This window comes from Phalacrocorax aristotelis, chromosome 4 (assembly GCF_949628215.1).
Source record: "Phalacrocorax aristotelis chromosome 4, bGulAri2.1, whole genome shotgun sequence".
Lineage (NCBI taxonomy): Eukaryota > Metazoa > Chordata > Aves > Suliformes > Phalacrocoracidae > Phalacrocorax > Phalacrocorax aristotelis.
The window spans coordinates 74,985,501-75,011,461 of record NC_134279.1 but is presented as its reverse complement, the minus strand read 5'-3'; the positions used below and the strand labels follow the sequence as shown (position 1 = coordinate 75,011,461).

At 43.7% G+C, this 25,961-nt stretch overlaps 1 protein-coding gene across 1 annotated transcript; it reads left to right on the top strand.

Annotated features, from left to right (window-relative positions):
• Positions 1 to 5,081: 5,081 nt before the first annotated feature.
• Positions 5,082 to 18,671, top strand: NICOL1 (NELL2 interacting cell ontogeny regulator 1). The gene is made up of 4 exons (XM_075092049.1): positions 5,082 to 5,342; positions 5,520 to 5,677; positions 12,411 to 12,499; positions 16,365 to 18,671. Exons 1-4 carry the CDS (start codon positions 5,095 to 5,097, stop codon positions 16,428 to 16,430), a joined length of 561 nt encoding a protein of 186 aa, XP_074948150.1. The 5' UTR covers positions 5,082 to 5,094; the 3' UTR covers positions 16,431 to 18,671.
• Positions 18,672 to 25,961: the final 7,290 nt, after the last annotated feature.

Below are 25,961 nucleotides of genomic sequence, written 5' to 3'. Positions count from 1 at the left end.
CAATGCCACTCCCAAATGATGTCTAATTCATACCTACAGGCTTAAATATCCCCTGTCTTTCACAGGCAATCCATCCCAGTGCCATCCCTATTATTAAGAAGTTTCCCAAGGGCTTTGGTGGTGCCTCCTTGATGCAATATAAACCTCTGATTATTTCTGCAGCTGTTAGTGTCTCTGCTAGTTCCTAGTATTGCGGTGACAAAACCACATGCAGTACTAGAGCTCAGACCTGCTGAAGGCAGTCTAAGCTCTTGCGCTTTTTTTTAATATCCCAGTATAATTGCATTTTTCGGCAATGACAGAATATTGTAGATTGATTTCAGCTTGTGACTCCCTAGCTCCACACTAGAAGTGCCACTTAACCTGCTGTTCCCTATTCTAAATATGAGCTGTTGATTATTGCTGATGAAGTGTGGCACCTTGTTCTCATCCTTATCAGATTTTATTCTGTTTTTAGACCCTTTTTTCAACTTGTCTGTATGATTTAGAATTCTAGTCCTCTCCCCCAACATCGCTTATAACTCCCAGACTGATGATACATCTTAAATAACTATTTTGCATATCCATTATTCAGTTGGCTAATGAAATGCTGAATGACCTAAGTCTCCACAGACTCCATGCGATATGTCTTTCCATGATGACAGTGACCCATTGCTAACTCTCAGCAGTGACCCAGCCAGTTTTGCTGGCCTCACAGCAGTTTCCTTCATTTGCTTATGACAATGCTGTGTGAAACAGCATCAGAAATCTTCCTGAAGTTGATTAAATTGGCTTTTCCCTACCTGCAACGCCTATTGCCATGTCACAGAAGGAAACTAAACTGGTTTGACTTGTTTCTTGACAAATACCTCTTATTTGCAACTCCACTTCTTGTTTTCCAAATGCTTACGAACTCTTGGTGGGATTTTTGCTTCTAAAGCATTCCCAGGGATTGACAGTAAACTGGTTTGTGTGTCATTTTCCAGTTTCTCTTCCCCCATTTAAAGATAGTCACTGCATTTGCTCTTTTCCATGGCTGTTATAACTCATATCTCCCTGAGCTCTCAGCAATTAATGCTCATGGTGGTTGCTTTACTTTCTTCTTTAAATACCCTGAGGTAGGTCTAGTGAAAGCCCTGAGTAAAAAGAGAGCTCTAGGCAGATTGAAACCTAGAAAAGTGACCTGGCACAAGCCTACAAGCACGTGTAAAAAGCAAATTTCTGCTAAATGTTCTTACCTAAAACATGTTCACTGGTATTAGTTGTGTTAGCCTCCTGCTCACTAGTTCACCTTATTTTGGTTGGTAGATAAAACAGATGCTAAGCGCTGTATCACTTTCTAGGCATCATCTTGATTAACTTCCCCCTTCTGCTGAACAGAGAACAAACTCTTCACCTGGTTTTTGTCTTCCTTACTCCCCATGTGTTTAAAGAATGCTTTCTCGTTATTCTTCATGTTTCTCACTATTTGCATCTGGTTTTGCTTTTTGGCCTTTCTGGGGTTGTGCATGTATTCTCTTTCCACTCTATTATTCAAGTAATGGTAACCAGACACAGATTCTTCTGTCTCTGTGCTTTCTTCTTCTGTTCCAGTTCAACAAAGGCCTTGTGGCCATGTTTGCAGGCAATGATTTAGCACTTCGTATTAATCTGGGATTAATGACCCTATTTGCCATGTGTACCCATGACTATAATAATGGAGTTCTAAAATTAGAACCTTTGCCTGCACCTTCCTTTTATGCACACATATTTAACTCAGGCCTTTAATGTTAGTGCTTTTGACTAGGCATATACATTTTCTTCCTCTACCATAAAGATGTAACTTTCAATACCTATAATGCTTAGGCATCAATAAGAGATTTTCTGAGGGAGCTACCAGATGTCTATACTCACTAATCATCTTCCCAATAGATGTCTGGATGTTTCTGATTATTTTGGAAGACACTCTTCTTGTGTTAGCAAATGATAATAAGGTATGGATTCTCTGCAGTAAAAGAAAACAAAGTATAAATATTTCCGACAGCCCTCTGGAATTCACTGACAATTTTGAGACATCAAATGGTCTTCTATGTATCTCTTGGAATTTTCTCATCCTTCAAAGTAAATTTAGTACTGGTATCCCTTAGTCATAGTGGTAGGCAATAGCGACTGTAATAGCAAAGCAAGTCATGCAAGTGCTTTCATGCTTCTCTCTTCTTCAGCTTTGCTGGAGGTGACAGAACAACACAGATTTCTGGAAGTTTTCCATGCAGACAGTCTCCCATTCCCTGTGAACTGAGAACTGCATCTTGGATGACACAGTTCTGTTAGCAAGAGGAGCTGGGAATTTTTTTCTTGCTTCTTAAAGACACTGGCATTTGACGCAAAAACTGGCCTGACTCTGCAAGTGCAATGTCCCATTGTTTTATGTTGGCACCAAACAATTAAAAAAAAGATGACATTATTTTAAGATTAGCAGTGAGCTGTAACACAGAAATAACACCTTCCACCCTGTTAGATGGTGGATAGAGAGGGCCCTACTGCAGATTCCCCTCACTGTCACAAGTGAGAGCATGTTCAATGGTGCTGTACTGTCTGGATGGCCGCAGTCCAATTCAGCCAGGACTCCTTCTGTGGTGCTATCACAGTGTTAAGTCTGGATAGTGGGTGGTTGAGCAGTCAGAAACCAAGACAAAGGCAGTCTATCCTCTCACAGAGAAGCTTTATTGGATGAATATAAAACCATGCAAAATTTTGCTGTAGCACCTCTCCTATGAGGACAGGCTGAAAGAGTTGGGATTGTTCAGCCTGGAGAAGAGAGGGCTTCAGGGAGACCTTATTGCAGCCTTTCAATACTTAAAGGGGGACCATAAGAAAGATGGGGACAGACTTTTTAGCAGGGCCTATTGTGATAGGACAAGGGGTAATGGTTTTAAACTAAAAGGGGGTAGATTCAGACTAGATATAAGGAAGAAATTTTTCTTACTGAGGGTGGTGAAACACTGCAACAGGTTGCCCAGAGAGGTGGTAGATGCCCCATCCCTGGAAACATTCAAGGTCAGGCTGGACAGGGCTCTGAGCAACCTGATCTAGCTGAAGATGTCCCTGCTCGCTGCAGGGGGGTTGGACTAGGTGACCTTTAAAGGTCCCTTCCAGCCCAAACCATTCTGTGACTCTATGATTCGATAATATATAGACCCTAATAACAAGATATCACCAAACCATGTGTAGGCATCTTTGGAGTCTTGGCATCCTGGGAGTGACATATTTCAGGACATTTGGCTTCTTTTTATTAAAAATTTTCCCAAGGTCTCTGTTCTGATCCCCTTTAATACTTTCTGCAGTTGTTTAAGATGGATAACGTCTCTGCTTACTACTGTGGTTGCCCTTCCTTCTGAGACATCAAATTCCTTTCCTTTCGTAACTGTGGGTTGTACAGCTTGTTCTACCTACCTACTGAAAAGACCAAGCAATGATGAAAAAGGTTTTACAAAATAGTTACAATTTTAGAAAAGACTCTACTGATACCTTTAAAAATTATTAGAACAAACAACGCTTTCCACCTTACCAAAGGTGGTTGCATCTTTAGGCAATTCCTTTCTGTCCTTGTCTTCAAGCTCACGTGTGAAAAGTGTGATGTGGCCGTGGGACTGTAATGAGTGTATGCACATGAAACACATATGCCAGGGAGAATGGAAGTGTAAGGCTTGGATTTTGTGCCAGAATTTCCATTTGGTGTTATTTAAAACTGCAGATCAGGGCTAGACTATGTGACCAGCCCTAGATGAGTGTATATTCAAACTGTATAATGTTGTTGCATTACATCCTGGCTCTTACAGAGCTGCTCCTTTAACAGGCATCTGAGGCCTGTGAAGAGACAAACAATGTTAAACTGGGCCTTCTCGCACAACCTCACTTCAGGCATCCAACTTCAGAGCTTGGGTTAGGAGTCTCAGCTTCTCATAAAGTCAGTGGAGCCATTTTGGTGCACACGTGTGCACCTTATGAAGACTCCATTGACTGAGACCTTCATTTGGACCTTCCACGCAAGGGGAGTTGAGTCTCAGTTGTACTTTGGGCTAAAAGTTTGCTCAGTGTGTCATTCTTGTAGGAGTTGCTTCCGCTACTCCGGGCTGCCCCCTTGCAAACTCCTCTCTTGCATGCATAAGGCAATTCCACTTTGCCAGAAAGTGGTCAAGAACCTGGAGTCCTTTGAGACGGCTTTTAAACTAACCTGGTCCAAAAGCATAAGCATTGAAATGAGGGATGTGAGAGGTAATTCTGAGGAAGCCAGAGGAACAAGTAAAATAGAAGCACAGTACATTGCTAGTGACAGTCCTTAGGGCTGAAGAAAGCCAGGGATAAATTGTGTCTCAGCCCGGGAAGGCTGATTCCTTCACAGCCTGGCAGGTTATTTATTCTGTACAGATCAGGAAGGCTGGAGCCTGCTTCCCGGTGAGAGCAGGTGGAGTGTCCTCCCCTGAGAGAAGGACAAAGCCATGAATTGAACAGATACGTTGCAAGATAGGTCTTTAACCACCCTCTGGGGCAAAGAGGTATTGAGAGCCTCTCTCTCTTTTCCAGAAGGTATCACCTTCACTTTCTGAATGCTTGAGTTCAGCCAGGTCCTTATGGATGTCTCCTATCCAGGAGGGCTCATGCTTGAGCTTTGTCAGGACACAGCCTATTAGCAAAATCCCAGATCAAGAGCTGAGCTTGAAGTGAGGAACCTTAAACTTCTGTGGTGCACAGGTTTTGGCTGGGCTGTGTTCATGGTTACCTAGTGTGATGCTGTGCAGGATCCGTATTCCTGGTTGGTCCATGTGCCAATGTTGCTGTTCTCCACAAGGCTTCATTTTCAGTGTAGTTAAACAAAGCCCATAATGGAGTCTGCCCCCGAGCCCAGGGTGCCATCAGTAGGCCCTGCATCTTTATTTTACCAAGGAAACTTCTGAGTTTTCATCTCGTTTGAACCTCCCGGAACAAAATCTCACTTTATGTGAGTTGCAGCTAAATCAAGTGATGGGAGCTGCATATTTCAGCACAGTCCCTCTGGGAATAAACGCAACAAACACAAAACTTGCCTAAGACCCTCTTATGTGGGTGGCAGCAGCCAGTGTTTGCCAAGGAGACGACATGGCCTTCAAGGAGCGGAGGCAGAGGAGGAGTACAGCAGCGACCGTCCACCACATTGTGGTCCCTTTAAATCTTCTCCCCTTGGCAGCTCCAATTTTCAGTGTTGCTATAGCAAATCTCCATGGCAATGACCCTAATCGGGGAAGGGGGGATGCAGGGGGAGCGCATGCTCAGAGTGGCTGCTGGAGCCTCGCAAGCTTGCTACAGCTGATCCGAGGGTCTGGCACACAGGCGAAGAGAAAGATCAGGTACTTGGCAAACTGGTCCTTGGGGTGCATCGCAAGCCCATGGCGTGTCACTGCAGCGATGTGTGCATGTGGGTTTGCATGTACATGCGGGTCTGTGCTTACCATGTCTCGTCCACTCCTTTGTGGGAAGCATGCTGGGAGCAAACTTCTGATTTTCACTATTTCTCCTTGTTTCAGGCAGGGAAGAAAGCTTGAATTATTGATGAGAGTAATGGCGTTGCCGTCTGTCTGGAGCGTGATGCGTGTGGCGATCCCATTCATCTCGGTGGTTGGCCTGCTAAGTGTGAGGCTTGTAGGGGCCAGTCAGGACTCTGGGAGTGTCATTCCTGCAGAAAGTACGTACCTGCTGTGCACACTCATGCCCTCCTGCTGCACCACGTCCTGCTTTGTTTCCTCCGCTTAACCCATAGCAGCCGCACAGACATTAAGCTCCAGGGGAACATTGCATTGCCTGATTAGCGAGGGAGTAACAATGAATTTGTAATGTGCCAGGAAAGCACATGAAAACAGCAAGCAAGCAAAGGATTGGTAGTTGTTTAGGAAAACTACTAACTGCATACTATAATATTGATTGGAGCTTGTTTTAAAGCTCTGTGGTTGTAGGTCTTTTAGATCTGCTTCTCGAGAGTTTCTTTTCCAGATTTGCCACAATACATGTGACATCCTTGCTAGTCTGGATATTGTTAGAAGAAAATTTGTGTTTATTTCTACTAGGGTGTTACATTTTGCTTGTTTTAGTATTTGGTTGGAACAATAGGACCAGTTCAATTTTCTTGTAACTACTATAGGTTGGCACAGGGGAAGTTGACCCAAAGAGTGCATTTGTAAATCACATATAGATTCCTGAAATCATGCTGCTATTCTGCAAACCTGAAAAATAAATAAATATGACAGACTTGCTTGAGCACACCGTGGAGTTGGGAGCTCTTGAATTTGGATCATAGCTTTATATTAGCTTCCTCTGTCGTTTTGAGCAAGTCTCTAGTTAAGCTTTCTCAGCTCCAAAATGAGGCAATAGTTCAAAGATATTAGGAGGTGGAGTCAATGTTCTTAGGGTGTTTTGGTGACAGCAAGTGGGACGTATCCACTCATTAGAGAACTAAAATATCCTCTGGGGGAAAAGGAAAAATGGAATGTTATTGCATACAAACCAATCTCTAGTTCTTAGTCATGCTTACTTTGTATCACAGCTATCTTTTTACATGACTACCAAAATATTTAACACAAGACCTGATTTAGTCCCTGCTTTTATTCTTCTATAATTCCATTACCGGTTTTCAAATACACCTATGTGTATTTGTATCTACAGGACTTAAATGCTGAATTATCTTCTTTTTTAATTGTCTCTTTTTTAATTAGTGCTAAGTTTTGGTCTGTTTTAAAACAAACCTCATCTCTACTTTGTGTGTCTGTTTTCTAGGCATTAATTAACTTTAATAAGTTTTGTGGCAAGTAGTCCATTTTATGTCCTCAAGGAGAAAATCATGTTTGAAAAATAAATTATATGTGCCCTTTCTGTGCTAGCGGGGCAAGTCAACACATTTCTGGGAAAAGTATATGGTGATTCCTTGTTCTGCTGGTGTAGTGGAAACTCCCATTTTATCTGTAGAACAAAACTTTTGGCCAGGGTCTCTGACCCCAATCTCAAAGAGTTATCTCATTGTTTTGATATTCTGTGGCCAACCTACTAAGTCCCCTGAAGAGCCCTTGAGAATGATTCCTTGTCTTGCCTTACTCTCCTGCATGTGAGAGTGAGGAATGAAGGCCAGGTCAGAGTGTTTCTGTGGCCAGTATTTCTGCAGAGACATGCTGCTCTGTCCTGAGTTATGGAGGCTGGTAGCATTGCTACAAATGCCTAACAGTATTTATGTCTGAAGCCAGGCCAAGGGGAAGACTCTCAGCTGATCATGAACTGTAAATTGTTTTGTGCTGCTGCAGAGACAGAGTTTTAAAGCAACAAGGAACTCGGCATGCTCTGAATGAGCCATTTGTTGAGTGCTGCATAGCTGCTAAGTGCTCCAGGTACTTTCCTTTGCCCACCACGGCTCTTCCTGATAGTTAACCTGTGGAACTCCTCCCTTAGGACACTGTGGCTGGCAAAAGTTGGCATGGGGTTTCAAAACTGATTGGGTAAAGTTAAGGAAAAACATCTAGAAAGGCCTGTTAGATACAGCAGGAGTTATTCTGGCTCAGGAGCTGCCTCCGCATACTACTGAGGCCTGAGGGGGTCTTCGGGGCCACTTCCCTCTGTACTTGCCCTGTCCTTGTGCTCTTTCACAGACATTCATTGTTGGCCATGAAGGTCACATCTATAATCAGTGCGGATGGACGTTCCCTGACATGGGGACATGACTGCACTAGTAACCTGCGAGAATGGTCCCTGGCACAATTTTGTCCATGACAAGATGCCATTTGCCTATCTGGAACAGAGTTTACTGTTCCAGAGATGAGCTCTCCCATGCCAGCTGCTGTCAAAGCTTGGGAATGCTCCTAGACACATTAACATACTACAAGAGATGTAGTCTATAGAAGACAAAACACGGGGCCAGGCTGACCTTTGATGTGATCTAGTACAGACATTCCTGGATCTTCTCCTGCTTGATGTCAGCTTGGCTGGCTATTTCTCATCTAGGAGTTGATCCTCCTGGGCGCTGACCCATTTTGGTGGCAGTAGTACTGCAGCACATGTGCACACCTTTCCTGTTGCTGGTGCTTAAGTCCATACTGTCAGCCCAGGTAAAATGGTGGCTGTGTGATCCTGGGTGACCCAGGGAGCAAAAGGGGCCCTAGTATATGTTCTTGACTGGGATATATGATGCACATGGATCATACTAAGTGTCCTCCTGCAGGGCAGACCAGTGTGGTGCTCAATGCTTTTCTCTGTTCCCAGGTGTATGACATGGGACTGGGAACATGCCTTTAGCAGGAACAGTCCCTCACAGACCACGCAGCACTACAGCCTCTCTCTCCCATTCGGTGGGAGAAATGTGTCCCTCCTGCAGCACCACGAGCAGGAGAGGGGCAGCAATGCTCTCGTGCAAGTGTGGGAGGTGCAGGAGTCACAGAAGAGAAGTGTGAGAGTGAGTCAGTTCTTAGCGTTGCAGACAGATCCTGCCCTGTGTATGGCACTGATATCTGGCTTGGGGTACCATCACCTGTTCTCCACTTGGCATACTTTCTGCCAGCCAAAGAGCCAGGCCCAGCTTTTTATGAATAATGCTAATTAGCAGTGATTAATCATATCCTTATACTTTACACATAGCACTTTGCATAAGCAAAAGACTGTTCAAGTGTGAAGTGGTGTTACTAATATTTGCAGATTTTTTCTTTAAAGTTCTGTGCAATCCACTAAAAAGAACCAAATAATTTCCCCAACTTCCCATTGCATTTATAGCCCAGATCACCCACTGTGAAAGCTGAAATGTGGAATTTGAAGAACAGAAGCTGGTCAGTCTGTTTTCGTTAGCCAAGGTGCATGAAATACAAAGAGTAAACGCCATCTGCATGCAAGGGAAAGTAAATTGGACTTCCACAGTGGTTTCAGTTCCAGTTTTTTACCAAGAAGAAGCCAAGAAGCATATTTTAAGCTCTGCTCCCCCAGTTCTCCCCAAACACACAAAGACACATACAGTCTTCTTGCTGACAGGACCCATTTAAAGAATTATAGCTGGCTCTTGATAATTCTCATTATGTTAATCCACAAACCTGTAAAGTCTCCCGATGAATGATACTCTGTTCCCAGCTGTCAGCAAGGAATTAATAGCACTCTGCTATGATGTGACTTCAGGTTTGGTTTCATGATTGCTTTAGGCTGATGTAAGCCTATGCTGCCTCTGCCCTTCTGCTCCCCATAACTTGGCCTCCTGTCCTTGCCCTATTTCTTGTCTGGCCTCAGAACTTGAGCATTCAGGACCTGATATGGAGAAAAAAAGATCAGTGATTCAGCTGACCAAGCAACTACATGGTCATTCCTTCTGTGAGCAAGCAAAGGTAGGGGAACATGTAGCCAGGGATAGAAAGCAGGGTGGCATTGCTCCTATTGGCAACAGCACCTATTTAGATTTGTTTAAAACCTTTGTGAAAACAGACCCTTAGACATCATTACCTTGGGGAAATGTCCATGGGCATCCTACTGAAAATATTGTGAGCATGAGGAGAGATTAAGTCCAGCTAGATAGGTCAGTTTACCAGCCCAGCTCTTTGGTCTGAAAAGGAGACACAGAAGCAGGGAATGATGGAGAGCAGCAAAGTCATAAGTGGGATAAAGATGGTGAGTATTTGATAACTGTCTCTTCCAATGCAAAAATCAGAGGCAGGAAATGAAAGCAGCAGATGTTAACTTTGGAGCAGACAGGAATGGTGTTTTGTCCATGCAGTGAATAGCTGAGCTGTGGAACTCATTGCCACAGGATGCTGTAGATGCCAAAAGTTTACACTGATTCAGGAAGCAACAGGGCAAATTAATGTGAGAAAAAGTCATAGAAGGCTTATCAGATGTAAAAACACCAGCCAGACTCAGGATATCCTCCAGTCTCTCTGTAGGCTAGAAGAGCATTGCTAGTGGCTTGTTCTAATATCTTCCTTAAGTATCTACTATTGGCTACTGTGAGAGTCTGGCTAGTATAATTGATTAAAAGCCTGGCTAGAGTCAGGACTTGGCCAGCTCTGCTGGTAAAAATCTGACTGTAGCTATAGGCTTTCCAGGTAGTGGGATATTGCCCTTATTTTATTTGGGGAACTGCATTCAAGTTGCTCTGTGCTAGTACAAGATGGTTGATGGAGAGATCAGCACTGCCCTAGTTCAGTCCCCAAAGTGCTGAACAGACGCATGCTCTGCAGGGCTGCATGGGTGGAAGAGTTTATAGCCAGCCACCTCTCCAGCTGCTTGTCACCTCCTCCCAGGTACAGCTGTCCTCTCATCCGCCAGTGGTGCTGCTTTAGTGAGTCCTCTCTGTGCTGCTGGAAATCAAAATGATGTGTCCCATCCTGGGATATAGCTGGTTGGAGGAATCACACAAGCTCTACCACTGCCAGCGCTGCAGGGCTGCTAGCTCCCAGCAGGCAGGGGCGCTAACCTGACCCAGAGACAGCTGTGCCTGGAGAAAGACCCTCCATCGAGGAGGGCAGCTCGGGAAACCATGTTAGAGAGTGAATATCCCACTATGTGGTGGAACTGGCTGCATCTGCACTGTGGCTTTGAGGAGCTCTGCCATGTTAGAAGCTTTGCTTGTGCTGATCCTGTACGGGCAGGTATCCCCTGTGCAACCACCACTTTCCTGCAGAAGCTGTTTTGATGTCAGGGCAGCTGCTTCATGGGGGGTGGCAGAAATAACCACTTGGCATGGCTGTGCCATTCCACTAGTACCTCCCTGTCCACTCAGGAGCAGTTGCTGCTCAGTGATCAGTGAATGATCCTGCACAGCCATGCCTTCGTGAAGGCCTGGGAAGACTTCCTGGGTGGCAAGCAGTGACTGACTGTGGAATTCATGGCTCTCCTGAAAGATGCTTTCTCCACACTGGCAGAGCAGAATGCATTAATTTATGACACATAGTTTATTTTTCTCCAAGTTCTGATTTTGAGGACACTTTAGTGACAAGCACTTCAGGGTATGCAGCATTTCACTGAGGTGGAGCCAGGACAGGGTGCTTTCTGAGAAGAGCACAGCAAGGGGAGGAGCAGGCCATGGCCCCAAGTGAATGGTGGATTTGCTGACAGCAGACTGAGTATGCAGGTTCTTTCTAAGCTCTCTGCTTCATGATCTGAAGTGAGAACTACTAAACTGCTCAAATACTGAAAACAAGATGGGGTTGAGTATCTTTAAAATGTGCTCAAAACCATCCTGTTGCTACTCCTCTCAGGCCTGGAAAGAATCTTTGTGAGTGATGCTGTTCTTATAGAGGTGGGGACTTCGTATCCCCCTTTATCCCTGGAATTAAATTCGTGGCTTGATCCCTGGGTCTCCCTGAGAAGTGAGCTTCATGGAGGGGCGATGGAGGAGGATGGGTGGGAGCAAAACACCTCCTCAACAGGTCAAATCCCCTAAGAGACTTGCTGGGGACCGAGAAGCACTCTGGCTGCTCTCTTTCATCAGGATCAACTCTGAAGTGCATGTTGGCAGCAGGGTGCCAGGTGTGGGGTGCTGCAGCACTGCATGGCAGCTCTCTGGCTCTGGGCAGCTCCCCAGCTATCTCAGCAACAGCTTTGCACACCCTTTGCTTTGTCAGAGCAGCACAAGTGGCTGCCTATGGACAAGGATTTCAGCACTCCCCCCAACACGGGGGCTCTGTGATCAATGTAAAATGCTCTCTCTCCCTGTTCCCCCCGCATCTCCTCCAGTATCTGCAATTTCTTCTTCTGAAAACCCACACTTCATTAACTTGGTGACTGAATGAAAGGGCCTGATATTAGTGCAGGGGGACTCCTGACAGAGCAGAAATGTCCAGGTCCAGAAGTGAACCGTTTTAGTTGTTGTCAGGTCCCTTCCCCCTCCTCTTCTCTGCCTTTTTGCTGCCCTGCCCCTGTGTGCGCACACACTGGCACCAGCTGCAGAGCCAGTGGGATGCTTTGCATTCCTGGCAGAGAAAAAATACAGCAGCAGGTGAAAGGAAGCAAATACAGATCTGGCACTGTCCCTTGCCAAGCTGCTCTGTAAGAGCTCCTGTAAAAACAGACCTGCCTGTCTGATTTCTGAACCACTGCAAACTGCTATTTTCAGTGTATCTGTTGAGAATTAACCCCTGTCTGAGAAGTTTTGAGGTTTTCCATTTTAAAGGGAGAGGCGGGGGGCTGAAGGCACACAGCACCAGGCAGAATCAAGTGTGGGCTGTGTTCAGAAAAGCACGCACAGCAAAATGCTCTTGTGTTTTTGCTGGTCCTTACACATTTGTACAAGTATAGACGCAGCCCTGTCCACAGGCAGCCCTAACTTCGTACACGTGCAGGTGCAGATGCCTGGTAAAATGAGGTTTCTCCTGGCATTGCAAGGTCTCTGAGTATTCCCTCTCTGAACCACCACACTCCAAATTTCATGCTGTGACAGTGATGTCTTATTCTCTACTGTTTTCCAGGTCGTCCCTGTGTTGACTGCCATGCATTTGAGTTCATGCAGAGGGCGTTGCAGGATTTAAAGAAGACGGCGTATAATCTAGACACGCGGGTATGTGTTTCTATAGAAATGCTTTTACTTAGCCTTTATCTCCAAGCGGCCAGGTCTGCCTGTCTGTGTACGGCAGACGTGACATCTCTGCTGACTCACGTCCATTTCAGCAAATGGGATTGTACCAAGTACAGATTATTTTTACCAGGCTGGACAGGTCCATTAGAGATCATCTCGTCAGACTTCTTGCATAACAGGCTAAGGAATTTCCCCAGACAGTCCCCGCAACAAACAGAGAAGGAAATAAGATGTGTGAAGGAGAGAAGAACAAGAAAGATGATTTACTCTTTTCCCACAACATTGCTTCTGAGCTGAGGACTGTTCACTGGGCAGGAGCAGAAAGAGAATGAGAGAGCATGAAGGTAGCAGGCAGAGCTGGCAGAGAGGAAAGGGAAGCACATATATTCCTTGGTCATAGATCAATACTCCGTGAAAAAGGGGGAAGCACAATTGCTCAGGTATCACAGCGCACATGGCGTTTTGCAACTTCACATGCTGGTCTTGTGCTGCAAAGGTCCCAATGAACAACAAATGAGGGAGTGTTAAATGCCCTGATTTTAGCAATGCATACATAGGTGGGTTCATATATATGCACAAACACTGGCTGGGGTAGAACTTACCACAGTGGTTCCCATGCTGTCTGAAGTTTGCAAGAAGCAGAAGGTCCCTCACTTCTAATAAAGTCCCTCCATGTATGTCTTGTCCTACCTCTCCTTCCCTAACAGCTCCATTAACACTGGCAATATGACAGTAAAGCAACTTGTGGTAAGTGAAACCAGTCCGCAGCCACATCTCCCTGTTCCTTTAAGTGTTCACGCAGTGCCTTTGACCAGTGCCATCTCTGTTGGTAGGTGAGAAGGGCTCCTTGTTCCTCTAAAGTCATGCTCCACTCAAATTGTCATTCACAGCAGAGTCAACCAAAGAGATGTAAATCAATTATGTGTCTCAAACTATAACACAGAAGGGCAATTATGTTGCTTTGCCTTTGGTTTCTTGTGACCTTGGGCAATCATGTAGAGCCCCACACAATAAAGGTTGGAGTGACTTTAGCTTTTTTGAGCTATCAATAGCAAATTGATTAGGGCAGAACTCTGAGTGCAGTATGGGTTACGTTGCACTAGTGTAATACTAAATAACTGTTAAGTGGTAGACTGTGAACAGAGAGGCTTTACCTCCAGCAGCTGCGCTGGGCTGTACTGGTGTATAGCAGGGTCTCACCTGTTTGGACTAGGTTCAGCTGAAATGTTTTGTATCCACACATGGCACGGTAAGACCATGTGCAGTCACAGCTGTGTTGGTTCTTATACTGTCACCAGGCTTTACATGGGAAGTTAAAGGAGGTACTAAATTTCTGTCTAAGCTGCACTCGGAAGATTTCTTTAATGCAGTAGAGGCAGCAAAATTCCTTACTCCCACTTACAGAGATATTTGGACATATCTGTATTGGCTCTTCTATTTGGAGGGTGGTGTGAGAACACAACCCATCAGAGAGCAACGCTGTCTTGTAAGAGGTAAGGCAGAGTATGAAGGGAGAGGCTGCTCCCAGAGCACCACAAGATAAAGTTCTGTTTCTGTGAGGACCTGGACAGGCCTGAGATGCCAAGGCACTGATTCAGACAGCTCTCAGTATTACAGAACAAGGGGCATAGGAACAATGCATCACGAAAACAAGCATAACCAGTTATCTGGAACATCACCCACTCTTTGACAACTGTGAGAGTTTAATACTACTAGTAAATAAAGGGTGTATTAAGGGTATTAAAATGTCCATCTTTTCCAGCCTTTGGACTGAGACTCCCAACGGCATTTCTGGAAGAGATGCTTTAGTTAAATACAAATTATTGAATGATGCAGAGATACTAGAGTGAAATGCAGTGGCCAGGGCCCTACAAATGGCACACTGTGGCCTTCTATTCTCTGAAAAGTCCAGCCTCCATATCCTTACTTAATCACTGGTGCTTGGCTCATGCTGACCAACTATAATTTCCTGAGTTTTACACACAAATAACTTCATTCAACAAAAAGTCTTGAAAGTTGTTGTTACAAGCCCCATGCAGGACTGTTCCTATCAGGGGCTTCCCAAGCCAATGCCAATAGGGCCACAATTAGTTTTTGTAATTGATGTTTCTTTTTCATAGTCTTTCAGTTCACAACTGAGTGCTCCCAGAGCTGCTCTTCCTGCCTGTAAATAGTCACGAGTGATGCCTAGGCAGGGTTTGTGGCAACAGTGACAGCTTGTTGGCATTACGGTGAAATCCAATAAGCCTGTGTGATGTTAAGATGATTCTATGATTTCTACTGGGCTCCCAACAATGAGATCATTCACTCATCCAGGATTGCACTGTACAAGTGAGGTGCAGTGTTTAATAACGCCTGCCATTGCACTAAGCTGATAAGTGAAAGCAGACAAGGGAAGTGAACAAGTCCTCTTTAATGCAAAGGTGGATGTTGGAAGTTTGAGTTGAAAAGGATAGAGGGCTGTGGAGGGGAGGGAAAGGCAGTTCTGAAACAGCCTCTCCCTGCAGAAGCTTGCAGTCTGAGAACAAGAAATGAGCAGTAGAGCGTGGGAACTGCTGGGGTACAGAGGTACTGCTGGCCAAGCAAGGTAGAGGTGCCCAGCTACTCCTTTGGAAACTGTGTGTCCTTGTTAATTAGCCTGTTGCTGTTTCTAAGTTGTCAGGAGACATCATGTCAGAGGAACACCAGCAGGCTGAAGACCTTGTTGTTTCACACAGATTTTAGTAAAATTTTAGTAATTCTTTAACAAGTGGTTTTCAACCTTTGAAGGTTTTTTCCAGTGCAGATGGGAAACCCATTCATGGTGAATATAAGCCTGGTAACTTTTTTCCCTTCAAGAAACTCTTCAAAGTCAGTCTACAGACTACTTCAGGGACCACAGGCCACAGGGTAAAAACCACAAGATATGCTCAGGAAGAGTTTCTCTTCAGTCACAAGTGCACTTGCTAATGTGAGTTGCTTGAACCAACAGTTTTACTTTGAGTCTTGCAAGAGACTCAGCTTTTGAAATGATGGTGCCGTTTGAGAAATTCAGCCTTTGTTTCTCAAAGAATGAGACCAGGACCCACAAAAGATTTAAGTTATTTGATCACAATTAAATAAATGATACTTAAATATCTTTGAGGATCTGAAGTTAATTTTTTTCCTGGATACAGAGAAAAAGAAGCTTGTAAATGCTTTTCCACTAAGACGCTCCAAAAACAAGAACAAGTAATTTTAAATTATAGACAACGGTTTTTCAGCTTTCGATGGAGTTCTGGGGGCATGGCTCCAAATGGAGTTGATAATAAGGCAACTGTCAGTACATTATCTGAGGTTAAAATAGGAGCCATAAACTCAAGTCTAGATCTGCCCTGAAAGATTATGAGTTTCAGAAAACAAGGTTAGACTGACAGCTGGGTTGAACTCAGAGTTATTCTAGAGAAACAGCAGTGTAACTGAGAGCACAACTGGCTCCTCAGCACTATCTGGTGCAACTAAATTATACAGTACTGAAGACATCATCAACAGGAAGCCATCAATCACTGTGAAGAAATTAAGAGCAGTGCAGTTGAAACTGGAACATTTCCCATCATTTATAAAGGACACTTTAATAATTTTGACAGCCTACTCCCTAGGAGTTAACTGTGAAAATGAAAACATTTAAACTATAAAATACTCTCCATGCATCTCAATTCTGAATATACTTATTTCACCACTTTTTCTGGATGAAAACCAGCAGTAATAATGATGATTTTTCACTCAGAAAAGCACCTTGACTACAGCGGTGTGGAGGGATTAAGTCTAATCAATTATATACTCTTCTAAAGCGATATATTCAGTTCTTTCATTCCATGTTTTTTTGCAGACAGAAGCCCTCTTCATGAGAGCAGAAAAGAGAGGCCTGTGTGATTGCTTTCGTGCCATACACTGAAAAGAGCACTGGGATTTGGCCAATGGACATTTATTCTTTTTTAAAATGCTGTTCAATAAATTACAGGAAGATGCAGAGTGCAAGTTGTACGACACTGCAAGGAAAACAATTTTTATCCAAACAGGTACAGCTCGGCTAGATCATTTTTGCTTTGATGTGTTTTATCATTACTGTATGCGATAGTGCATCTGCTGAAATGTCAACAGAAGAAACTGTGCCAAAGTCTCACTCATGGGTTTCATGTAAGGATAGCATCTCACTTTTCTGGTATTTCAAGCCAGAAATTGTCCTTGGACTCTTAGGTAAACCCCTCAGCCCATGTGAATTGCCATAGATCTGTGAAAGTCAGTGAAGTAAAATTCCTTAATATCTTTATGGTAGAATGTGTCCCTAACATGAAAAGGAAGCTACTTTGCAATGATGCATATCTAAACATTTACAAACAAGTAGTCATGACTTTATATAGAAATTAATAGTTGTCACTGACTGCTTGGCAGTCCAAGGCAGGTATTTGTTCCCAATTGTATCAGTAGTCCACTGCACTGCAAACACAGTAATCTGTATCACAATTTTAATTTCTTCAGAGCCACACAGTAGCTGTGATCTTTTTGGAGAGATTTATTAAGTATCTAATGTGATCAGTAACATTTGTAATCGCATGAATACTGCCTGGCAATTGAACTGATTGTGTCTGCCAAAATCGTCTGGAGAAGTGTCTTTCATTAAGCAAATCACATACTGGATTGAACCACTCAAACTGGCCTCTACAGAGAGTTTTGGCAGAGAGCCTACAAAACGCCTGCCTGCCCAGGAGTCTCCTGCAAACTGTAGTTTGAGAAATATTAAAGTCCTACCAAAATGGTCCATAGCTCTTACATGGACTTTACACTCCATAGCAGTGGGTTACAGGGCTGATACTATTAATAGTCCTGGTGCAGTCAGTGAGAGACAAGAGAGAACAAAACAATTTAGGCAGTGTAGTAGTAGTAGATGATGAGATTGCACCTTGTTACTCTTCGAAAAAGAATAGCAAATCCTTTCTTATTGTTTTCCTTTGTTTTGGGGAGGAGAGCAGAAAATGGCCCCAATGGAAAGTTCTTGTGGATAATAATAGATTTTTCATAGCACTTAAAATATCATCCCCAAAGTATAATTAATAGAGCTTTGTATATCAGCTAGAGCATCTATGTACAGGCTAGAAACTTTTACACAAACAAGAATATGGGAGCAGTATCAACAACAGTGGTTTTCAAAGTCATTTTACCAACTCTTATTAATATGGCTGTCTTCCCATAAGTGGCTGTTATTTTGCTGTCAGGCTGCTCAGCGAGTTGCGATGGTAGCTATCTGCATGTTTCCAAACCGCTTCTCTCCCATTTAGTCTACCACATTAGGCACAGGGAAGTAGGGAACTGTGACCCACTGCCAACTTATTAGTTTGTGTGCGTTCGCACTCAATAACCCAAAGGGGTGTATTGCCATATACTCTGCCAAAGTTGTTTGAAAGGCATGTGGTTCTCGGCAAGGAAAAGCTTCCTTGCACCTGCATTCCAAGTAAGAAATTTGCTTTGTCCCTTGTAGTATTCTAGAAAAACCCTTCATAGGTCATCAGGACCTAGTTTGTATGAAAGAGAGGCAGCATGACACAGCAAGATAGTGCTTCTAGCAGCATTACACTCCACTGTACCACTGGTAGCTGACTGATGGGAGCAATAGAGGTTCTTATCATAGACCATATTTTATTTTACAGATAAAATAATAGGTTTAACACAACTCCTTTGCAAAATACCAACCTGAGGTTACTTTACTCCCACTTAGATTTGAACCAAAGTAATGCATAATTTTGAGTTGTTTTTTTCAGGAGGTAGAGTTCTAGCACTGAACGTGTGACTTTTCCAGCACAGCTCACCTGTCAGGGGGCAGCATGTCTAGGGTTTGTGTTGCAATTGTGCATGTTTATTCTGCTGGTACCTTAAAGAATCTTGCAAAGTCCTGTTAGCAAGCACTGGTTCACTGGTTTTTTGGCTGTGTTTTTATTTAGAAAAATGGTTGCTCACAGCTGAGTTTTGATATATGCAGCTTGTTATGATAAAAAGGTGGAATGAATGACAAGTGGATGTTCTCTGACTCCCAAAGGGATCAGAGTGACACTGCAACATTTATGGTTGTGATAGCAGTGATGATTCTGTATGTAGTCCTCTGTTTATAAAACAATACAATAAAAGGGCAAGATGCATTATAGTGTTTGGTGTGCTTTGTTACTCATTTGAAAAATGATAGTGCCTATACGTTAATAAATATCTGGACTTTAATTAGGTGGAAAATCCACAGAGAATAATTGCTATTTTGAATACAAAATTAAATAAATCTTGTATTTAGGCTAAATTTATGAATGTATCCTTATTTGCTGAAGTATAAAATCAAACTCACTCTTATTTGAAATGAAAAGTACTCCGCACTTGGTGATTGTGATAAAGCTCCTTATAATTGCTGGATGGCATGAAGAAAAAAAAATGAGGTAGATGGTTTTAATTTAGTATTGCTCATGAAGCTAATTTGAATTCAGAACCCCCTTGAGTCTCCACTTACTAGAAGAAACCATGTATTTTACAAAAGGATTTAATTGCAGAAGGCCTTAAAGCAGGAAATCTGTTTTCCCAAACAACACTTCCAGCAGTGTTTTGCTGCAGAACCAAGGCAGTTCTCATGACCTTTTGAAACCAAGACGTGTCTTCTTTTCTTTTGGTGCAGTGCTGCTGCAGGTAGCCCTGGGCACGTGGCATCTGTACACAAGGCGGCGTGCAAGCGGTAGGCTGTAAAGATGCACAGCCAAGTCGCCCCTATGAGATAAATGGTGTAATCATGTTAGCGTGGTGCTTTCTCTGGGTAGGCAAGGTGATGAATAAATCTTGGTGGTGATCTCCACATATCCAGAGCTTCTCATACCTGAGCTAATGCATTCTTTGGGTGTAATTCTGTATTTATGGAAAGTTAGTAAATTTTGAGCTGAGTCTCAGGACAACTCTCTGAAGACATGTCTCTGGATTTCGTTCTGAAAAATGGGAACACAATTTGTCTTGCTTGTAATGAAGATTCCTGTTAGGTAACATCAAAGCTAAGTAGTATTATTGCTAGCTGAACCTGGCTAGTGTATGGGCTGGTGTTCTTTCCCCATATTTTTATGTGGAATACTCTGAAAGCCCCATGGAATACCTTCTCCAGATGGAAATCTCATATTTAGAAATCAGTTATATCTTTGTACCCAGAACTAGTCTGTAGGTAACTCCTGGGTGATCTGAGCATTCAATATACATTCCCCATTTTCTAAGCAATAGTTATAAAGTGTGTAGGTAGTTCCCTTAAGCGGAGCCATGTGGTTTCTGCACCCCATCCTTCACCTGCCCCAGGCTGGTACCAAGAGACAAAACCTCCTGCTGTAGCAATGGGACTGTGGAGGGGGCACTTTGTTTCCTACCAGCAGACAGATCTCACTCTGCTGACAGAAAGCACTTGCTGTGCTGAAGGAGGCTAACAGGAATTCCAGTTTAGTTCAAAGGTAATTTAAAAGAAAGGCTCTGAGGCTGTTGTGCCTTTCCCAAGGCAGAGAAACACAAAGGAAGTTTTTTTCTTTGGAACTGGGCCAAGGCAGAAAGTTTGCCTTTGCCTCTCTCTCGGCAGACAGAGAAGAAGACCCCCTTGCCTAAAACAATGTTCTGCTTAGTCCTTCCCTGGCCAGGACTCAGTGAGTGAGAGAAAAGGGGAGCAAGCCTGGAGGGGAAAAGAGATACCTGCCTTCTGCAGCCTGGCTGAGCTCCTGGAAAATCAGTGCTCCTGACTGAGAAACCAGAGCTGCAGCCTCCTAAGGCTTTATATGCTGTGCGTGCTAAGCAGAGGCTGCAATCATTTTGAATGAGGGCAGCGCTGCAGACAAAGCCAGCACAGTGGTATCAGGAGCAGGATTTGAAATTGGGAGCGCAGAGACGTTGTGCGCACTGATGCAAAAGACGGGATTATTTTCCCCATTCTCATCAAGCACGGCATGTGAATTTACCAAGCTTTCCAGAACCTGCATGTGAGAGCTGTGAAATGAAATGTAGATAGAAGAGGTAGTTGTGAATAATCCCTGTGCTCCTCAGCTGGAGCTGTGCAGAACATGGAATGTCTCAGGGAGGCTTTGTGCTCTGCTTGTTCCCAAAGAATATACGGAAGAGCTGGAAGCATTTTTTGCAAACTGGTACTTGCTGATTTGAAAATTAAGGGAAAACTAATTTTCAGGTACTTTTACTAGCTAAGGAGAAAGGCAGCACTCACTTAAAGAGTGGTCTTGGCAGCAAAAGTTAAATAGAGGTGGAAAACTCATATCAACTGCAAATATATATGTGTATGTATAATATGTATATATGTATAAAATATTAGGCTCATTTTTGCTCCAGTAAATATTTTAAATAAATAATTTCTGGCAGCGATGGATGAAGCAGGATGGGTTTGTCTGCTAAACTTCTGAAAAGACACCATGATTTTCCAATTTCTGATTCTGGCTCTGCCTTGAACAGACCTCAGGGGTCTGTTCAGAACATGAGCTCAGCATCTCTGCATCTCCACATGGGCAAAGGAAGGAAAGACTTTCCCCCCCATATGCTCTTGATAATTTGTTGACTGCTGGAAAAGGATCCCACAGTAGAACGGCCTTTGGTCTAAGCCAAAGTAGACAAGCTTATCTGCTTATGTTACGTTCTCTGTATATGGCTAGAAAAGAAGTTGAATTTATTAACTTCCTTCCCTGAACTGCAGAGGGGAGGAATGAGAAACACAAAGAGGCTGTTAGAAAACCACTTCATCATTCTTATAATTCTTGAGGAGACTGAAGCACATGGTAAAATTTACCAGAGCCCACTTTCCTCAAAACTGTCTCACCCGCTCCATCCCTGAGCTGCATGGCAAAGGCGAAACAACTGGATCACTGAAACATGTAGTTCCAGGTGGCCATTGAGCTCAAAGATGATGGAGAGGAAAAGCAAAAATAAAAGGACCAGCTGCAGTGCAGAGCAGCCACCCATGACGGAGCTTTATACAGCGAGGAACCCCAAGTATCCACTTGCTCTGTCTGTGTGTGAACACAGCCCTGTCCCTAGCAGATAAAAAAGAATTAACATTGATGATGTTCATTAATGTCCATTATTAAAGCTTCAGTTCACTACATCCATCATTATGTTTTCCAGGCAATAGCTCTTTGCAGAAAAGTCTCCAGTAAATGATGGACCTTTTGTTCAGCCTGGCTTGTTTGAATGCATTCTTTGAACTCCATATGTTTCTGTTCATGCTGAAATCATTATCAGAGCTGTTTTCTCAACACTGTGGCTCAAATTCTACCCTTATATGCCCACATGGGATTCTTCATGAACTCACTGTAAACCACAAGAGGTGATTCAAGCCTGTTTTGCGCTAACACAGTGCTTTGTTTACTCTGTGTATGTCTAAAATAACTGCCTTTTGGATTTCCTACAGTTCCCTTACTCTATTGTAAAAGGTTTTCCTGTAGAGAGGAAAGCCCCTGTGCCCTATCCCTAGAAATACAGAACAGTGGACAGAGGGCTAAAGAAATTTGATCCTATAAATTGTGTTTCTCAAGCTGATCACAAGCTGGCTTCAAGATTAAATGTTATCCATAGTTTAAGTACTGACCATGTGAAATAACAAACAGAAGCCTAGCCTTTTTTTAGTGGTGCAGAAGGTATTTCATCATCTTAAAAGCATTAAGGTACTAAAGATAGGTGGTGTCTGCAGCACCGATTACTGAATATACCTGGTTTTTCTAACTGTTGATACACCAACCTACTTTTGCTAGTCTGTACGTTATAGAGGGGGACAGAATGACACTTTTCAAGAGGATGTATTCTCTTTACATCAGATTTCATTCCATGTAAATAAATGAAAAAGGTGAGGTAAAACTATGGATCTTGGTTTTTTTTTTTCAAAGAGACAATAATATTGTTATAACAAGTTTATCTTTTCTGAAGTTTAATTTATTTTCTTTTTAATTGCCTAAGAAACTGTGCCTGTATCTCACTGCTCAGGTATGTGTGGGAGTTGAATGTATAGTGGACTGTGAAGCATGTGAAGCTCATCAGTAGCAGTTAAACACAGTGTAAGCCTGAAGAAAAATTTGGAAACCAGGAATTCTTGAGCTGTGATACAGCTTTGCCACTCAGGTGCTTTGGGGTACAGGCCATGTTTCCTTTGCCATCTCTGGCCTCCAAATTCATCGATGGAGTAATACTCTTTTCATAAGAAGAATGTAGACCACTGTGTTTCGCTTGTGGATGTATTAAAAACAAATAATGACATTTTTATATGAAAATAGCAAAATCCTCAAGATACAATTGTTTTAAGGTGAAATCTGCAGGCATCGTAGCTCTGTATGACTTCTACTGTGAAAGACACAAATAATTAGCTTCTGTCTAACTATTGCCTGTTTAGCTAACATTTGGATGATTTATACAGGAGATAAAGAGCTGAGTGTTATACATTTAAGCCATTTTATAAAATCACTGATTTTATTGGTTAGAATAGGATGGTTATTCTATGAACAGAGAAGGACTATGGAGAAGGTTGTAAATTTCTGTTCAGAGGCTAGATTTGACTTGTAAGACCCATCATAACATGACCTTCTGTATCTAAATAGACTGCTGTATATTGCCTGCAACAGAAGACTACTCCATGCCCAATAATGCATTGAGTAACTGTGATTTTGAATTTGTAAAACAATTCTGAAAAACAGATTGTAAAGACTCCAGAATGCTTCATTGTTGTGCAAAAAAAAACACACCAAAAAAACCCAACACCCAAAAACCCAAGGAGAAGTTGCAAAATTTAAACCTTCTTCATTACAAATAATTACCTGTGTCCCATACATACAGTTATATAACAGAAACAAACAATTTTATTGTGATGGAGTTTGAGTTAGTCTCATTTAAACATTTGTTGTGAGGGTCTGGACCTGGGAATAAATGAAGGCCCTCAATGGATTTAATGACTATTGAACCTTGGCCAGCTCTCTAAAGATCAACTGCAAAAGCGCACTTGTTTGCATGGTTTGCAAGAGTCCCTTGGGAGGCAGTCCTGAAGGGCAAAGGAGTCCAGGAAGGCTGGACATTCTTCAAGAAGGAAACCTTAAAGGTGAAGGAGCAGGCCGTCCCCATGTGCCAGAAGATGAGCCAGCAGGGAAGAAGATTGGCCTGGCTGAAGAGAGAGCTTTGGCATGAACTCAGGCAAAAAAGGAAAGTTTATGAAGTTTATGAAAGTACAGAAGAAGGGGCAGACAACTCAGGAGGACTACGAGGATGTCTTGAGGTTATGCACAGAGAAAATTAGAAGGGCCAAAGCCCAACTAGAACTTAATCTGGCTACTCCAGTAAAAGACAATTAAAAAGTGTTCCTATAAATCCATTATCAACAAAAAGAGGGCTGAGGAGAATCTCCATCCTTTACAGAATGCAGGGGTGACAAAGTGTCACATAGTGACAAAGAGTAAGGAAAAGTCTGAGGTACCTAATGCCTTCTTTGCCTCAGTCTTTAATAGTCAGGCCAGTTGTTGTCTGGGCACCCAACCCCCTGAGCTACAAGGCAGGGATGGGGAGCAGAATGAAGCCCCCATAATCCAAGGAGAAATGGTTAGCGAGCTGCTACAGTGCTTAGGTGCACACAAGTGTATGGGGCCAGATGGGCTCCACGCAAGGGTATTGAGGGAGCTGGCAGCAGTGCTCACCAAGCCACTTTCAATGCTTGATCAGCAGTCCTGGCTAACTGGGGATGTCCAGTTGACTGGAGGTTAGGAAGTGTGACACCCATCTCCAAGAATGGCCAGAAGGAGAATCTTGGTGCCAGAGAAGGCTATGGAGCAGATCATCTTGAGTGCCATCACGCAGCACGTACAGGACAACCGGGTGATCAGGCCCAGTCAGCATGGGTTTATGAAAGGTAGGTCCCACTTGTCTAACCTGATCTCCTTCTATGACAAGATGTCCCACTTAGTGGATGATGGAAAGGCTGTGGATATTGTCTACCTAGGCTTTAGTAAAGCCTTTGACACCATTTCTCACAGCATTCTTCTGGAGAAACTGGCTGCTCATGGCTTCGACAGCCAAACTCTTTGCTGGGGAAAAAACTGGATGGACGAGTCCAAATAGTTGTGGTGAATGGAGTTAAATCCAGTTGGTGGCTGGTCACAAGCGGTATTCCCCAGGGCTCAGTGTTGGGGCCAGTTTTGTTTAATATCTTTATCAGTGATGTGGATGAGGGTATCAAGTGCACCTTCAGTGAGTTTGCAGAGGACACAAAGTTGGGCAGGAGCGTCGATCTGCTCGAGAGCCGGAAGACTCTGCAGAGGGACCTGGACAGGCTGGATCGATGGGCTGAGGCCGATTGTATGAGGTTCAACACGGCCAAGTGCCAGGTCCTGCACCTCAGTCACAACAACCCCATGCAACGCTACAGGCTTGGGGAGGAGTGGCTGGAGAGCTGCCTGGAGGAGAAGGCCCTGGGGGTGTTGGTTGACAGCCGGCTGAACATGAGCCAGCGGTGTGCCCAGGTGGCCAAGGAGGTCAACAGCATCCGGGCTTGTATCAGGAATAGTGTGGCCAGCAGGAGCAGGGCAGTGATGGTGCCCCTGTACTCGGCACTGGTGAGCCAGCGCCTCGAATACTGTGTTCAGTTTTGGGCCCCTCACTACAAGAAGGACATTGAGGTGCTGGAGCGTGTCCAGAGAAGGGCAACGATGCTGGTGAAGGGTCTAGAGAACAAGCCTCTGAGGACCAGCTGAAGGAACTGTGGTTGTTTAGCCTGGAGAAGAGGAGGCTGAGGGGAGACCTTATCGGTCTCTACAACTACCTGAAAGGAGGTTGTAGTGAGGTGGGTGTTGGTCTCTTCTCCCAAGTAACAGGTGGCCTCAAGTTGCATCAGGGGAGGTTTAGATTGGATATTAAGAAAAAATATCTTTACTGAAAGAGTGGTCAGGCATTGGAACAGGCTGCCCAGGGAAGTGGTGGAGTCACCACACCTGGTGGTATTTAAAAGATGTATAGATGTGGTGCTTAGAGACACAGTTTAGTGGTGGACTTGGCAGTGTGTCATGGTTTAGCCCAGACAACAACTAAACACCACACAGCTGCTCGCTCACTCCCCCCACCCCAGTGGGATAGGGAGAGAATTGGAAGAGTAAAAGTAAGAAAACTTGTGGATTGAGAGAAGAACAATTTAGTAATTAAAATTAAACAGTAATAGTTATAATAATAACAAAAATAATAATATAATGAAAATGAAAATAACAAGAGAGAGAGAGAGGTGAAACCCAGGGAGGGGGGGCAGAGTAAAAAACCAACCAAACAACAAGTGATGCAACCTCTCAACACCTGCCAACCAACACCACCAGTCCCTGAGCCGTGATCACTGCTTCCCCCGGCCAGCTCCCCCCAGTTAATATACCAGGCATGACATCATATGGCACGGAATATTCCCCTGGCCAGCCCGGATCAG